At 48.6% G+C, this 17,434-nt stretch overlaps 1 protein-coding gene across 1 annotated transcript in view; it reads right to left on the bottom strand.

The window, feature by feature from the left end:
• Positions 1-245: 245 nt before the first annotated feature.
• Ttll8 (tubulin tyrosine ligase like 8) overlaps positions 246-17,434 on the bottom strand; it is a 64,626-nt gene continuing 47,437 nt past the window's right edge. The window contains exon 13 of the mRNA XM_021217118.1: positions 246-515. Within this exon, the coding sequence (XP_021072777.1) occupies positions 483-515 (33 nt within the window). The 3' untranslated portion in view covers positions 246-482. The remainder of the gene's footprint in view (positions 516-17,434) is intronic.

A 17,434-nucleotide genomic window follows, 5' to 3' on the forward strand; every position in this document is an offset into this window, starting at 1 on the left:
CACCCAGCAGCAAAGGGGCGACTCTCAGAGAGGAGAGATCGTTATAGGTGCCAGAGAAGGGTCTCTCCTTTGTTTTTGCTTTTTGGTTTTTTGTTTGTTTGTTTGTTTGTTTTTGGTGAGATTCACCATGGGGTTAGAGGTACGGTCTTATGAATGTCTGCCCAGGGACTGAGAGGACGACAGGGCGCGGGCACAGGAGAGGGTGAGGCTCCACAAGAAATACCATGGTGCCACTCGCAATTTCTGTAAAATAGCTCTGTATACAAGGTCCTTCGTCTATGTGTCGGTTCCCGCAGAGACGCCATGATCTGGGGGCGTCTCGGTCCAGTCTTCGTTCTCATCCTGGTCCTCGTCATGGGCTCCTCCAGCTGCCTGGCCGCCCACCGCCCCAGCAGCAGCCGCAGAAGGCGCCCTGCGGTATCAAGGCGCAGAGAGAGGTTTGCAGGGCCAGGGCGGGGCGGGCGGGCGGAAGCCACAGCAAACTAGGCACGGCGCTTGGAGATCACACGGAAGCCCTGCGAGGAAAGGGGTGCTGAGACCCGCCCCACCGGCCCGATGGGGAGCAACCCCCCACTCGGTGCCCTTCCCACTGCTGTGCCCACTGCTGTGTTCCCACCACCCACTACTGCAAACCCACTGTTTTCCCCCTGCTCCACGTCCACTGCCCAACCCATCCCCATGTTTTCATTCCCCCATCCCACTGATGTGTCTCTCCCAATGTTCACACCGCTCTGTCGCCATCCACCGCCCCGTTCCTGCTCCTACAACGCGTTGCTCCGCCCACTGCCTCACCTCCACAGCACAATCCCACGCCCTCCTCCGGAACTGTTGGCCATCATTCCTGCAACCCACTGCTGCCCGCACCAGTCCCAACCCCACTGACCCGCCCTACAGTTCCTCCTACTCTCCCATCCCCAATGCCCCAACATCCGCAGCCACAGCCACTGTTTCCACCGTTGGGCAGCCTGAAGTACCATTGCTCCGTCCCTACCTCGTCCCACTCACTTGTTCTGAACCGTGCCAACAGTGGAGAACTATGTCTCCTGCGCCAGTCCTTTCTGCCCTGGTGAGTGTGAACTCTAGGACCACCGGTTTACTGTACTGTCTACACTGGTCGCATCCTGAGACCACAGCCATTATACCCTTAAACCACGCCCACCAGCCCAACCGTCAGACTTCTCGGTCCAAGAAACCATGATTCTAAGGCAGAGTGTAAAAAGGCACACTCACTTCACACCTTCACTCCCCACAGAACGAAAGCCCCGTACCAGTAGGCTCACCACCCCACCTTTGCTAAAACCCAGACAAACAGGCCACGGAGTCTGTGGGGGGGGCCGGGGGAGGGTAATCCGGGGTAAGGACCACAAGGGCTGGGCATGACTCAGTTTTGTCCCTCCTTACCTGCCTCAGATTGAGCGACGCCAAGGCATAGACAGTTTGAACTGGGGGGAGTAGGGAGGCTGAGTTCCTGTGCTACACTGTAGGGCTGGGCTTGGATCAGAACCGAAGGCACCATTCCCACTTGGATAGGAAGCTAGACACCACTACCAGGGTTCTGTCTGGGAGGCCAAGGCAGCAGGGCATCAGAGGACCAGATCTAGGGCTCAGTGAATGCAAGAGGACTGCAACATCTTCCCATCTCTAAAAGGCTTGCCTTCCCAGGGAAGGTTCCTACTGGTCCTGAAACTGGCCTTTTCCTTCTAGTCTTTCTTCCAGATCATTGCCCACCTACTGTCTTCCTGAAGGTGGTGCCCAGGGAGAGACCTAGTGCCCAGGCTGTTCCAGGACACGTGAATAGGACCCTTGAAACCCCAGACCTTCCTGCCCTGGGTGGATATATATGAATGCTGAGTCCCGGCATGACCATGATGGAGGTGGGCACAGGGGCCTGAGAGAAGAAGTCAAGGGTAACCAACGGCTGTTATTCTGCAGCTGTTCAGACAGCCCATGGGGTTGGGGTTGGCTTGGGCCAAGTCCCTGTCCCATGTGTAGCCCAAGCCATTGACCCCTGGATGCCAGGCCAGGAGGTGACCAAGAATAAAGCCATGGGTGGCCACTCAGTGCCAGGAGCTTTGCACTATGTAAAGTGTGTGTCCTCTCAGACAGGGTCAGGAAACAAGAATAGGCTAGCCGGCTCCAAGCCAAGGAGCCAAGGCAGGGCAAATTGCCTTTAGCAACCCAGGGGACCTAGGCCTTCCTGAGGGAAGGAGCAGAGAGGGGGACACCACCAGACAAGACCGTAGTAGAGGCTGGGAAGACATACTTAAGAAGCCAGGTCCCTGGGCTTAGGGAGGCATCCATGTAAGTGGTCTTCAAGCCAAACAAACGTGGGGCAGAAGATGGGAGAAACAACGGTGTAAAGTCCTGGGGAGCTGAGAAAGCAGAAAGCAAGGAAGGTCCTGCAGGCAGAAAGAGCAAGAGGAATGAGACCCTGAGGTCTCTGTGCTGAGGCTTTGCCAAAGGAGGCCAGCTACAAGGTCGGCGGGGGGGGGGGGGTGTACGGGAGATCACCCTCTGGAGTAAAGAGGTCCCTGCCCCAGTGAGCAGAAACCACAAAGGGGTTCTCCACCCTGCCTCACCCTTGCCCTTGTCGCTGAGAAGAACTGAAGGAGAGGTCCTCAGAAAAGGGGAATGCCAAGTCGACCAGTCTGTGGATTTGCAAGACAAAACTTATCTGGCTTGTGGAGAAGTAGAGAGACAGCCTGAGGTGGCTCTGGTAGGAGTGGGGCAGACTTTGTTCTGTGAAGGGTGAACTCTCACCCAGGAAGGAATGCAAACGATCTCTACTAAAAAAATTTGATAAAGAAAACAGTTCACAGTAAAACATAAGCAAGTTCCGGTAGAGGTAGATACTGCTGAAAAGAACAAGCCCGGTAAGAGAATTAGAATCGCCAGACAATTAGACACAGCCTGAGCCCCGTTAATTCCAAACGCAGTGTTGAAGGCACAAGAGAAAACAAACTATGAAGATGACCACAGGGTAGGTGAGTGTGTGTGTGTGTGTGTGTGTGTGTGTGTGAGTGAGAGAGAGAGAGAGAGAGAGAGAGAGAGAGAGAGAGAGAGAGAGAGAGAGAGAGAGATGAACAGGTGTGGGCGTGCACGTGCGTGGTCAGATATGGAACTCACGGATGCCGCTGGTTAAGCCCTCTATCCACTAAGCTACAACCCAACCAACAACCCAGTGATTGTGTTAAAACGTAAGTCGTAGTAGTACTCTTTTGACACAGGGTTTCCTGTATCCTAGGCTGTTCTTGAACTTTCTACAAAGCTGAGGGTGCTTCTTGTCCTCCTGCCTCAATCTCCTGGAGTTTATCTGTTGCCAGGGATTGAGGCTAGCACTGGGTGCACGCTAGGCAAGAACTACCAATTAAGTGACACCCTCAGCCCCCAGAGACAGAACTTCTAAACAGCTGATATTGGAATGGCAGGAATTAACAGGAAGGGAAACAAAGAATCATTCAAAAGGCAACACAGAGAGCAGGCAGCTCAAACAATGGAGAAGGAGATTGTGTGCAGCTGGCTACTGGCAAGGTTTAGCAAAGGCTAGCAGGAAGTCCAAGTGATGGGGAGAGGGGGGGCGTTGGGGGCAAGATTTAAAGAGGTTTTAATTGGCTAGTGTTGACAGCGTGTGTAATCTCGGTTGTTGTTTGTTTTTGAGACAGGCTCTCATGTCTTAGCTCTGGCTGGCCTTGAACTCACAGAGCTTCACCTGCTTCTGTTTCTGAGTGCTGGGATTAAGGCATGCACCCTCACAACCTGGCTCAGTGCACGGTTTCTAGAAGCCCAAACAATCCAGGATGAATGAATAAGCCACATCCCTGGATGAATGGATGAATGGAAGGTTGACAGCCTGACAGCTTACCACAGGAAGGGACAATGACGGTGCTGTTGATTTTTCTCTTTAGTTTTATTTGTTTTTACTTTTATTTAATGTTCACACATGCAGGCACAAGTGTCATGGCACATGTGTGGATGTCAGAGGACAACTAGAAGAAGCCAGTTTTCTCCTCCTACTGTTGCGGGTTCCTACCTGCGATTGAATGCAGGTCATCACAACTGGTGGCAGGCACCTTTAGTCACTGAACCTTCCTGGCCACCCTGGAAACCCAGAAAGCAGGCAGAGCTCTGTAGGCACAGTGTGGGCGCCGAGGGTGGGCTCAGAGCAGGTGGCTGCTGCCTGTCTGTGTGATACAGGTCATAAACACAACTGAAGATCATTCAGTCACCTGATCATGCCAGAACCTCACTGGGCGATGCTGCCTGAGCCAAATAAAAGCATTCTACTCTGAAAGTCCGGGACCCATGGACCCACGCAGAAGGGGACAGGGACAGAGGCAGGCACATTTGGAAACAGACTGGATAATGATGGTGCTGTCTCAGTGGTATAAGAGTCATTGCAGGGCTGAGTTGTAACTGGGTCAGTTGACAAGGAGAGCAAAAATTCTACCAGAGGAATGTCTTTATGCTTCAAGGCGATTGGGCTACCTGGGTAGGAGGCAAAACCACAACTTTTCTTGATTTGGAATTTGGTTAAGTAGGATTTTCAAGTACCACTAAGACATCAGTGACAGACTTAATAACCTCTAAACCAGAAGGAGGAACACTGAAATGAAAGAAAAACGGAGGGGTCTGGAGATGTGGCTCCATGGTTAGAGTGCTCGCCTAATATTCGCAAAGCCCTGGGTTCAATCCCCCGCTTTGCAGAAACTGGACAAGGTTATGTATGCCTACAATCCTAACGTTCCAGGAGATGAAGGGACCAGAAGTCAAAGGTTATTCTCTGCGGTATAGAGAGTTTGAGTTCAGACTTAGTTACACAGGACCCTCTCTCAGGAAAGAAAAAAAGTAGATATCAGAGAAATATAGAGACCAAGGTCAGGAGGATGAAGGGAAATAGTAAGGTCGGCATTGGATGTTGGCAATCCTGCCTGCCCCGGTGGCTCTAGCGGCCCCTCCTGGCACCTGTGTGTGCTCTCCTCCCACACAGCTTCAGGATGAACACAGGGACAAATGAAATGGTTGTTGCTGTGTCCTGGTATCCCAACAGGCCACAGCACTCAAGTATCCCAACAGGCCACAGCACTGGATTTTCATGGCCTGACCTGGGGAGATGCCAGCATGGCTTGTTTGAGGTTACACTGTCCTGAGGGTGTGTGTTCTTCAGCACTGGCTTTCAATAGAGCTCAGCTAGACATGTAAATGTAAATATTGAATGCATATCTTGAAATATGATGCAGATGTTGGATTTATTTTACACAGAAATGTCTAAGGCAACAGTTCTCAACCCATGGGTCAAGATTTCTACAGGGATCACACAGCAGATATCCTGCATATCAGGCATTTAGATTTTGATTCATAACAGTAGCAAAATTACAGTTACAAAGTAGCAACAAAATATTTTTATAATGGGGGGGAATATCACATAACATGAGGACCTGTATTAAAGGGTCGCAACATTTGGAAGGTTGAGAACACTGGTCTAAGGCATGAGATTAGATAAAGATAAAAGAGAAACACAAGAAAAATTCTAATCAAAGTAAGTTCACAACTAGCAAACATAAGGTGGGAATGAACAGACTTGTTGGAAGAAACTGGCATGTCCCCAGAAATGCTGATCATGCTTAGCAACTGAAGAGCGAGATGACAGAAAGAAACAACACACATTTCTAAAATGCCACAGACAAATCTGACCCTACTTACAACACTCAGCCGTTGAGGACGTTCATGTTATTTGTTCTGAATGGGATATTTACAAAAGTTAATTGATGAGGCAATTTAGAACAAAGGTCATATAGTAATGTCACACAGGCAATTGGTTTCTGATCAGTAACAAGTCAGCTTAAGGGAACCAAAGCCCCGTACTAATGCACTTTTCAGGAGGAGAGTCTACATAGGGTCTCGTCAACTTGACAGCCTAGAGTCATTTGTGAGGAGAAACTCAATTGAAGGATCAGATTGGCCTGTGAGTTAGTCTGTGGGAAATTGTCTTGATTATTAATTGGTGAGGGGGTAGGGGGGTGAGCAGCCCACTGTGGGCAGTGCTATTCCCTATGCAAGTGGTCCTAGTCTATAATAGAAAGCAGTATTCCTCCATGGTTTCTGCTTCAAGTTCCTGATGTTCCGGTCCTGACTTCCTCCAGTGATGGACTATGGCTTGGAAGTGTAAGCCAACATCAAAAGCCAGCTCTCAAGCAATGTGCAAAATGAAACAGCCCCATGTGCCACACAGCCAATACTATGTATGAAAATTGTCAGAAGAAAAATGTAGTTGTGGGCTGGTGAGATGGCTCAGCTGGTAAGAGCACTGACTGCTCTTCTGAAGGTCCTGAGTTCAAATCCCAGAAACCACATGGTGGCTCACAACCATCCGTAATGAGATCTGACATCCTCCTTTTTCTGGTGCATCTGAAGTTAGCTACAGTGTACTTATGTATAATAATAAATAAATCTTTGTGCTGAAGCAAGCAGGGACTGAGCGAGCTGAGTTGACCAGAGTAAGTGGGGCCAACTGGAGCGAGCAGAGGTCCTAAAAAATTCAATTCCTAACAACCACATGAAGGCTCACAACCATCTGTACAGCTACAGTGTACTCACATACATAAAATAAATAAATCTTTTTTTAAAAAGTGGTATTGTCTCAAACTACAATAAGGGAGGGAAGAAGGAAGGAAGGGAGGGAAGAAGGAAGGAAGGAAGGAAGGAAGGAAGGAAGGAAGGAAGGAAGGAAGGAAGCAAGCAAGCAAGCGAGCTGGGTCGCCGTGAAGGGGTCCCTTCACATAGTACCATCTCAGGAGACTGATGGGACCATGGACTGAGAGAGAGGGCCCTAGGACCCTTCTCAGAAAATGTTACAGCTCCTTAGTCCCTCAACTGACACTACCCATTACTGGTCCTGACATAACGTCTCACTTTTCCTTTGGAACTTTTTGTCTCCTCTGACCTCCCTGGTGCAGTTTATTGCAACCTGCACACTTTCTCTGCAACACACTTTCCAGGCGGTATCTCTGCAGAGACCTGCTTCTTCTTCGTCTTCTTTTTTTTTTGTTTTTGTTTTTGTTTTTTTTGTTTTTTGTTTTTTGAGACAGGGTTTCTCTGTGTAGCCCTGGTTGTCCTGGAACTCACTCTGTAGACCAGGCTGGCCTGGAACTCAGAAATCCACCTGCCTCTGCCTCCTGAGTACTGGGATTAAAGGCGTGCGCCACCATCGCCCGGCTGAGACCTGCTTCTTATTCAGGTCAGCTCGTAATGGTTATCTGTCCACTCTTAGGATGCTGGAGCAATGCACAGAGGCATGAGGCCACCAAGAAAGGAGGACAAGCCGCAGGTGACATGGTGGCTAGAGATCCAAAGATATTTAGGAAGTACCAGAACTAGGCAGCGGACTCACCATCACTCGGAGACCATGGTGCCGAGGTACGCCACCAACTGTACTTTCTATGTTAACGCCACAACTGGAAAGTGAAATTCCAAATATCATTCTTTAAAGCATCAAAATTTATTTATAAAATGTATTTAGAAAAGTATCAACATATGTCAATAAAGTAAAGAAAAATCAGGATTTCAAATGAAGCCACATTGACGTGTGTGTGTGTGTGTGTGTGTGTGTGTGTAAAACATTTTCAGGACTATAACTTTAAAGCTAAGTGCTAATTAGGAACTATGAAGATGCTGGCAACGGGAAACCCTATAGTTACTAAGTCTCCTGAACTGGCACAAATATCATCAGGAATGATAAATCCAGAGAGGCCTGGTGATGTCTCACTTGTTTTTATTTTCATTTGTTACACAGCATGTACATACTGTTACATTGTGTGTTGTACCATTGCTTTAAAAGTTTCTTAGTATTTTTGGTCAGTAACTCACTCTCAGAGGCTAACACTACATACCTAAGAACAAATTCAATGAAAAATGCCTATACCCCAAATAACGCAGAGTCGAAGTTTCCATCGGTGTCAGTTCTTCCTAAAGGGGGTCTACAGATTTGATACAATATCAGTAAAAAAAAAAAAAAAACCTCTAAGGTCCTTGTGAAATTGACAAGCTGATCTTGGCACTTTACATGCAAATTCAAAACTCACTGAAGAAAAAAGAAACAAAGTTGGGAAACTTACACAAGATCTGTTTAAAAATACAGTTAATAAAAATGAAGGCGATGTGGAATTGGCAAACAATTGGTAAACAGACTGAGGAGTGGAAGAGATGAAATTCCTGGCTCATTCAAGAGGCTTCCTGTTTGCTTTTGGTTTTGTTATTTTGTTTTGTTTTGTTTTGTTTTGTTTTTGTTTTTTTTTGCTTTTGTTTTTTTTTTCTCTTTTGAGACAGGGTTCACTTTGTACCCGAGGCTGGCCTCAAACTCTCAGCAATACTTCAGCTTCAGCCTCCCGAAAGTGCTGGGATTACGGTGGGATTACAGGGATGCACTATCATGTCCAGTTAAGAGTCTACTTGTGTGTGTGTGTGTGTGTGTGTGTGTGTGTGTGCAGGTGTCCTTGTGGGCATGTTCAGGGGACAGAAGTTGATGTTGGGTTTCTTTCTCTATCTATTGTACCATCTTTTTTTTTTTTTTCTGAGAATGAATCTGGGGCTCTCCATTCCTGCTAGACTGGCTGCGAGCTCTGGGGATCCTTCTGTCTTTGCTGCCCTCAGTATTGAGGTTACAGCATGTTGTGCCACGACACCTGGCCTTTATCTAGTGCTGGACGTCTGTCCTCATATCTTCATGCTCATACAACAAGCACTTTATGCACTGAACCATTTCCCTACCAGTCCCCCACCCCATCTCCACACACACCTTTTTTTTCAAGACAGGGCCTATGTAACCCTGGTCACCCTGAAACCCATGTCCATCCTCCTACCTTTACTTCTCAAGTGCTAGGATTACAGGTGTGCACTGCCAACCCTGAAGAGACTTTAGTCTTGATAGAGATGCCACAGCCCTCTGGAGGAAGGCTCTCTCCTCTCTCTCTCTCTCTCTCTCTCTCTCTCTCTCTCTCTCTCTCTCTCTCTCTGTGTGTGTGTGTGTGTGTTATAGCCGAGCTGAAGCAGCTGATCACTGGAGAACAAATGAGTCCAAGCCCTGAACTGTGCACAGACGCATTCCCAAATGAGTCAACAAGCTACAGTGTGCAAGTCAACACCATAGGCTCCAAGAAAGAAGCACAGAAGGGTCCTCAGGTCCCTGGGGCAGGCAGAGTCTTTTTTTTTTTAAAGAAGGGACACCAATGCACTAGCCATGCCAGAGGAAACTTGCAAACAAATGGATTATATATACACTTTCATCACAAAGATGATGCATAGTGTACTGGGGCGTAGCTTTTTGGTAGCAATCTAGGAGGAGGGAAGGAAGGAAGGAAGGAAGGAAGGAAGGAAGGAAGGAAGGAAGGAAGGAAGGAAGGGATATTATTAAGAAGGGGTCAAAGGCAAGCCATTGGGAGGACAGTTGCCATTACATTTATCTGCCAAGTGAACACACAGAATGTATAAGAAAACACTATAAGGCCAAAAGCCAAAAGGTAAACAACCCAGCTTAAAGATGGAGACAAGACTTAGTGAAAGCTACACTGGGCATGCAGGTATGAGCCATTAGTGGTATCGCCAGAGAACACGGGCCCTTGGATCTAACAAAGGATTCAATCTGTTCCTGGAGTCAAACCCACTTCTTTTTGAGATAAGATCTCACATATTCCAGGCTGACTGCAAACTTCAGTGCTAGGACAAGTGTCCCCACACTCTGGGGATCTCGTGCAAGTGAGCATCTACCATCTGAGATGCATCCCAGCCTAGAGTTAAAGTAAGTGGAGCTAGGGAAGGTGGGGATTGGCTGGAGGAGTAGGTCAATGGGGGCTTGACTTCCAAGGGCTGTAGCTTGCCCTGCCCTTCCTGTCAGGGTCTATTCTGTTTCCTGTGTACCAAGAAGTTAGTGGTTCTGCTCCATACATAGTCTCTCTGCCATGATGGACTGAAGGTCTATGAAGGCCTGAGGTAAACTCAGTAACTCTTTCCTTTAAGCAGTTTACATCAAGAGTTTAGAAGTGGGGACACAAATGCTATAACACACCAGGAAGCACAAAATACAACCACAATTAAGTACTAGCACGGGTCAATCAGAGGGCAAAACCAATCATGTCCCACGGTGCTCAGGGTGGCAGGCATAAAATGTTGCAGCCACTTTGTGGAAACAGTGGGTTTCTACAGAAGTGAAATGCAAGCCTTACCTGTGGCCCTGGATACCTGAGTAAGAAGCGAAAGCATAGGTCATATGAGGGGGGATGGTCAGAGCAGCCTAGCTTCCAACAGCAGGCTAGAAAGACTGTAAGCCTATTCACCAAAACAAGGTCTGCTCAGCCGTGAAGATGAGCCTGTGACCTGGACAGGAGCTATGCCACTGCACATCAGCTCGAAGCTAGACACATCCCTGCCTGGCTATGTGACGTCTCCCTTTAGAGGTGAGGGACAATCAAAAGCCATCTATGGCGACTTAAGCTAAATGGCAGCCATTTCCCAGACAGGAGGAGTAGGAAAAACTGTCCCTTAAGCTAATCCCGGCCACATAGGCATGATGGGCAAGAACCCATCACCCTCTATAGAGATTTGTTCTTGCCATGTGAGTTTTGTTCCATAATACACCATGAAAGGAAAGCCATTTCTAGGCACTAGAGAGCACCAGCTGCCTCGTGACAGCTATGCTAGGCCTCCGCTCTTCAAAACAAAGCATACTACAGAGGAAAACCAAGACCTGACTAAATGCAGTAGAACAACGTATCCTCTCAAGGTGATCTGGAGGCTCAAGACTCCGGTAGTGAAACCCCAGCAAAGTGTTGGTTCAACTCCATCAGCCAGCTGTGAAACATATCTGGACACATGAAGGATCAGGAGCAGCTGCCTGTGTGGTGCAGTTCTTCACCCAACAGCTGGAAAAGCCAGGCAACTCACTGTCTCCCACACACCTTGGGAGGGTCCAAGTATATTGGCTTGGTTGCTTCTCAAGGGACAAACATGCCTGATTGACACAAGCCCGAGGAAGAGGGATCATGGAGGGTGCTGAACCCCACAACTCACATGTAAAATTGATTCCTAGGGTGAGCTAGCTTTGAAATTACAGGTGATGAGGGAACCCCAACTCTAGGAAGAGGAGGCCTTGGTGAGGTGTGTAGCGCCCCGGTGCTGACCACAAGGGTTTGAGGTAGGATGCTATGGGCTCAGCTGGGACATCTGAAGGAGCAGCTAAGGAAACTAGTCCCATCCATAAGAGTGGGGCAGCCCAGCTCTCTGCCTTGAGCCTGGTAAAGACAAGCATGCATGCAGTCACAGTCTCTCATGGAAGACTGGCAGGCAGTAACAGTCTCATAGGAGCCTGGCATGGAGCGCTGGAGTGCAGGGGCCTTTGCGGAGAGCTTCATGGCTGGCCTTCCCAAGTGGCTCTTGGAACAGCATGTGTCTGGAGGCCTTTGCCATCTTGGCTGGGAAGTCACCGCTGGCCCATTAGCTTCTGTGGGCACAAGGCTCCAGATGAGCAGAGTTCATCCAGTCCTTGGCCCAAGGGGAACATCTGGGAGATGACAGCGTCCAGTGGTGGCAGATATGGCTGAACAGTGAAGCCATGACACTGTCCAGTTGGGTGACTGGCTCCTTGAAGGCTGGGAGGGGCCTTGGGACCCTCATGGAGTCTGAACTCCAGCTGAGGCTTCAGAAGGATGAGGCAAACACTGTGGGATGTGGCACCACACGAGGCAAAGGGAGTAGGCTACAGGATGCAGCAACGAAAATACTTGGCTAGCAAAACTAAAGCACACAGTGGGGACATGCCTCAGTTTAGGAGTAGACACAATAAGTGTATGTTAGGGGAGAATGTAGGCAGTGCATATGACGTATGTTCACACAGATGATCTGTATAGGCAAGGAGAGACTGTTTTGGGGTCCTCTGCAAAAATGAGATGAAAAATCTCCCCTAGGGACCCCAAATGTCAGTCTGACTACTCTTCCCTTGGCCATTTCCCAGAGTCCTCTTGGCCTTAAGGAATTCTGAAGCAGGAGGCAATATTTTCCTTTGGGACAAAAAAGCAGGCTGTTTACTGCTACTAAACGCTAGTTATGCCCTGCCCCTAAGAGCTGACACAGACCTACTGTACCCTCTGTACCTGCATAGCGAGTCACAGAAATCCTTCCTCTGTGACCCAGGGAACTTGCCTTCAGCTGGCATCTGCCAGGTTAGAAATACAGATGGGGAAAGTTAATGCCAGTTCTGCTGTTGTGGCACGGAAGGACCAGGGAATTCTCACCACTGGCCTCTTAGTGAGAGAAGTTCCCCAGGGCTCTAGTCAGCAGAAGTGAGCTTGTGTTTAGATCCGTGCAGCATCAAGTATGACGGACACAGACCGTGGACAGGCTAGGTCCATGGCTCGATCCTTTTCTGAGGGATGACACCACTACACCCTGGCTGAAAGACTATGGCTATGGTTGAGTCTGGGCCTGGGCCAAGCAGGCCAGAGGCTGAGACAAACGATTACAGGAGCAAAGACTTGCTGATTGGCTTGGAGCTTTGCGTGGGTGAAGACTGTATAGGTAGATGTTGGAGCTGGGTGCAATGGATTCAGGAGTTCCTAGGTATATGACCTGCCATAGCCCACCGGGACAGTGAGAGCCCCAGAACTCAGAACTGCAAAACAGGGCTAGGTAACTCATAGTGGGCAGGACAGGGGCTCCTGGGCCAAGAGTTGAGGGGAATGGCTTTTGCCACAACTTCCCCATTGGTTCCTCATTGGGAGTCTCTTATCTCAGGTGTCAGCCTCCTGTTGAGGGTTGTTACTTTCAGAGAGGGGACTCCGGGACCGGAAGACTGTCCCTCAGTTTGTTTCCCTGTCATTTGGAATCTAATCATACACTGATTAGATTCCAAGGCTGTGAGGCCGAATTCCCCCAGTCATTCCTTCTACCAAGTAAGCCACCCTTGTTGGAGGCCGGATTTCCAGCCCCAACTAGGCTGTCACTTTGGGATCCCTTCTGACAATAGCCAGTAGGAGGAGCTGCCAACAGAAGTGCATAGTCAAGCACTTACACACAGGGCTGGCTCTAGAGCTATTTGGGTAGTTTCCCATTTGAGAAGATTATAGCCACTCCCGGTCTGTTCCAGAGCACAGATTTTTAAAGTGCCTTTGTCTGGCCTCGTTCTGGCTGGGCTGGCTCCATTTGGACCTGACAGGTTAGTTGAGTGTCCACACCTCAGATCTGGCCATTGGCAGTGACTATGCCGTGGTTCCAGCAGGCCTGGCAGGCTGTTCATGCTCCCGCGACCCCTGTTACGTCTTTACCAACCCAAAGAAGATAGCCGTGTGGAGGGGCTACGGCTCGTCATGTCATCTGTGTCACTCAGGCAGGAGCTCACGGTGAAACAGGCTCTCTGCTGGGTCCAGTTGGTACTAACCAGCCTTTCAGAAGGCCTGCCAACCCAGAGGTCGCCACCTTATCAGATGACCACTGGCCCAGACAGGACTGTCACCTCCCAGCACAGCCTGGAACTCCGTAGAGGCCTCTGTTTTGAAAAAGACACAGTGGCCTGTGGATGTAAACCTCCTGCTGAATTCCTTGCACAGAGGGAGGCCACTCTGGCCCTGATGTTACCTCCATCTCTGTGGTACGTTGAGAGCACGGGAGGTTAGGCACCTCTCAGGGTGACTGAGAGATGCTCCACTGTGGGTGCACTCTGGCTGCGGACCTGTGGCTTCTGTCTGGACCTTTGTGCTGAATCTGACCTGAGTTGCATCCAGCTCTGCTCACCGAAAGCAAGCATCCACACCAAGGCAGCTATTTTAGGTTTTGGGCCAGGGGGTGGGGGGTGGGGGGGTGGGGGGGGCACACGTGGACTCTGTTACACATTTTGTTTTGTTTTGTTTCCAATCCTTTAAAAACATAAAAAACATCCTTAGTTCACAGACCACCCAGAAACAGCCCCCCCCCCCCTATAATTTGCTTGTCTGAACTGGTCAGTAGTTGATGTCTTCAAGGGCACTCCAGGCTCCCCAGCCTCCCATCCGGTTCCCAGCCTTGTTTGGTGCTGGGCTGATTTCCTCAGAGGCTGGTGAGACCTCACCCACCTTCTCCAGGTGAGCTTGCACCAGGGTGCTCTGAGTGTGAAGCCGGGGCTCCTGCCCCAGACATCCAGCTCCCCGGGCCTTTGTCCCTCTCGCACTCAGCCCCTCACACGGAAGTTGCCAGTGGGTGACTGACTGAAGGAGGAGGCTGACTTTGTAGCTGTGACTGTAGTGACCTCCAGAGCCTCAGAGATGTGGAGGGGATGGGTTGGCTCCTTTTCCTGCAGAGGCGGTACCAGTGTGGAAAAATGGTGGAAGTGGTAACGTCCCCTGGTGACTTCCAGGAGGGAGAGTCAGACAAGAGTAGCCTGCACCTGAAACCCAGCTCAGTCTTTCCCTAGAGGACCAGAGGAGATCCGACTGGCCTGTGAGAAGTGACCATTTGGAAGCCACTGTCTTGGCATGGGTCTTTATGGAGAATTGTCACCGAAGAAACCTGGCTAGTAAAACAGATGGGAGAGCCGGGTGGTGGTGGCGCACACCTTTAATCCCAGCACTTGGGAGACAGAGGCAGGCGGATTTCTGAGTTCGAGGCCAGCCTGGTCTACAAAGTGAGTTCCAGGACAGCCAGGGCTATACAGAGAAACCCTGTCTCAAAAAACCANCGGATTTCTGAGTTCGAGGCCAGCCTGGTCTACAAAGTGAGTTCCAGGACAGCCAGGGCTATACAGAGAAACCCTGTCTCAAAAAACCAAAAAACCCACCACCACCAACAACAAAAAACCAGATGGGAGAGCAGACTTTCATTACAGAGGTATAACCCTACACACATAGCCACCAGCTTTATTGCAGCATGGAGCATACACACATACACACACACACACACACACACACACACACACACACACACACACACATATATATGGCACACACCGCAGCCACGCCCCTGGCTTAGTCGAATAGCTCTATAGAAAAGGTGATGGATGTTTGCTTCTACCTATGACATTCGACACTCAGACACTGGAAGATAGGTGGAATACAGAGCTAAGCGTGAAAAGAAAAACATAATATAATGTTTTAGAAGAAACAGAAGGATTTCACAACTTTGGATTATATGAACAATTCCCAAAGTGAAAAACTGCTCATTATAAGGCAAGCAGATATGGAAATGTATTGAAATGAATAACTCCTGTGCACTGAAACATGAAGGCAGGGAGATGGCTCTGTCGGTAAAGTGTCTGGGGAGGACCTGAGTTCAGATTCCCAAGAACAACGTCTTCACCCCTCAGTCCCCAAACTGGGTCAAAAGCCAGACATGGCGGCATGTGCCTACAGCCTTAAAGTGGGGCTCAGAGTGGGTTAGGGAGAGAGACAGCTCTCTAGAGCTCCTTGACCAGCCAACTAGTCAATCAGTGAGTCAATCAATGAGATACTTGGTCTCAAAAAGTGAGATAGTGCTAGAGGAAGACATCCAAGGTCAACCTCTACATCCATATAAGTTTATACACACCCACATGTGCATCCCCATACACATAGAGAACACATACACACACACATATTCTACACACAAAACAAAGGGAGGAACCCAGAATAGAGCATGAAAACAGCGTAAGGCAAACATAGTACTTTACAGACAGGTGTGGTGGTCTACAGCTTTAATCCAAGCATTTGGGAGACAGAGGCAAGCAGATCTTAGGAAAGTCAAGGCTAGCTGATCTACTTAGCAACTTCCAGGTTAGCCAGAACTACAAAGTGAGACCCCCTCTCAAAACAAAACAAAACAGAAAAACAGAAAGGTGGGAGTGAACTGGAGAGATGGCTCCAAGCTTAAGAGCACCGGCTGCTCTTCCAGAAAGCCTAAGTTCAATTCCCAGAAGTCACATGGTGGTTTACAACTCAGTAATTCTAACCCTCATCCTGCCTCTGCAGGGACCGTGGAGATATTCACACAGGCAAAATACCCATACTCATAAAAAATAAAATTAATTAAATTTCAAAAATTATACAAAAGGAGCACTTTACCAAAGTACATTCCAATGAGCTAGAGAATATTCAACTTCATTAGCATCAGGGAAATGCAAATTGGAGCGGCAAGGTGACTCTGCCAGCACTTTGAATAGAAGAGCTAAATAGAGATTGAACCTCCCTTGTGAGGCACATGTGACCAAATGGGGCACACAAAGAGCTGTACCTGGCGATGAACACGGCCCATCAATGCTATTCCAGTGCTAGAGAAGAGCACACAGCAGTTCTAGTTGCAAACACCCGGACTAGAAACAGCTAACAGGGATGCAAACAAGTTGTAGTTAAGAACAAATGTACAGCTGCAGCCATCAAGGCAAATTCAGTCACGTAGCTACCCAACATCAAATCAAACTTGGTTCCTTCCTAGACTATTGTTAATTGCTTTAACATACACAAACATTAAATGATGTCATTCATCCATTTAATAGGAGAAAAGGCTTGTGATAACTTTGTGGATGCAAAAGCTGTTTAAAAAAAAAAATTCAGTCTGGGGCCAGGAATGAGGGCACCTGCCCTTAATCCCAGCACTCTGGAGGCAAAGTCAGATGGATCTCTGTGAGTTCAAGGCCAGCTTGGTCTACAGAACCAGATCCAGGATAGCCACGGTTACATAGAAAGAGCCTGTCTTAAAAATAAATACTAACAAAAAGAACTCAAGTGGAGAAGTATATAATGCTCATGAACAGAACAAACATTTCAGAAATCGATAAACTGATCGATCCATTTGGCATAATCTCAATTGGCCTTTCAATATGGCTTCCTGCGAAACTTTGTAAGCCCATATGGCGGTTATAAAGAAGAGAGTAAGAAAGGCTAAGACCTCTCCCTACCAGACAGAACGCCGAGTCAATTCAGATGGCATAGCCCTAGGGCAGGCACGAACAAGGTGGAACAGACTGAAGGTGGATCGTCACCCCAGAGGGGGGACACAAACACAAGAAGTGATCCTTACCTCACACTGTATACAAAAATCACCTCCAGATGGACCAGGACATACTCTTCTTTTAAAATGGTGTATTTCATATCTATCTATCTATCTATCATCTATCTGTTTAGTTATCTATGTGTCTGTGTGTCTCTGTGTGGGTATATGCATGTGAGTATAGGTGACTGTGAAGGCCAGGAGAGGGTGCCAGATCCCCTGGTGCTAGAGTTACAGGTGGCTCTGAGCCACCCAATGATATGGGTGCTAGGAACTGAACTTGAATCCTCTGCAAGGGTTGCAAGCGCTCTTAATCAGTGAGCCAATCTCCATAACCCCCTTCAGAGGACTCTTACAATTGCTACTAGAGAGCACTATTTTTAATTCTGGGACAAAAAAGATTTTTTAAAAATAATAATAGCGCCGGGCGGTGGTGGCGCACGCCTTTAATCCCAGCACT

This window comes from Mus pahari, chromosome 17 (assembly GCF_900095145.1).
Source record: "Mus pahari chromosome 17, PAHARI_EIJ_v1.1, whole genome shotgun sequence".
NCBI classification, from domain to species: Eukaryota; Metazoa; Chordata; class Mammalia; order Rodentia; family Muridae; genus Mus; species Mus pahari.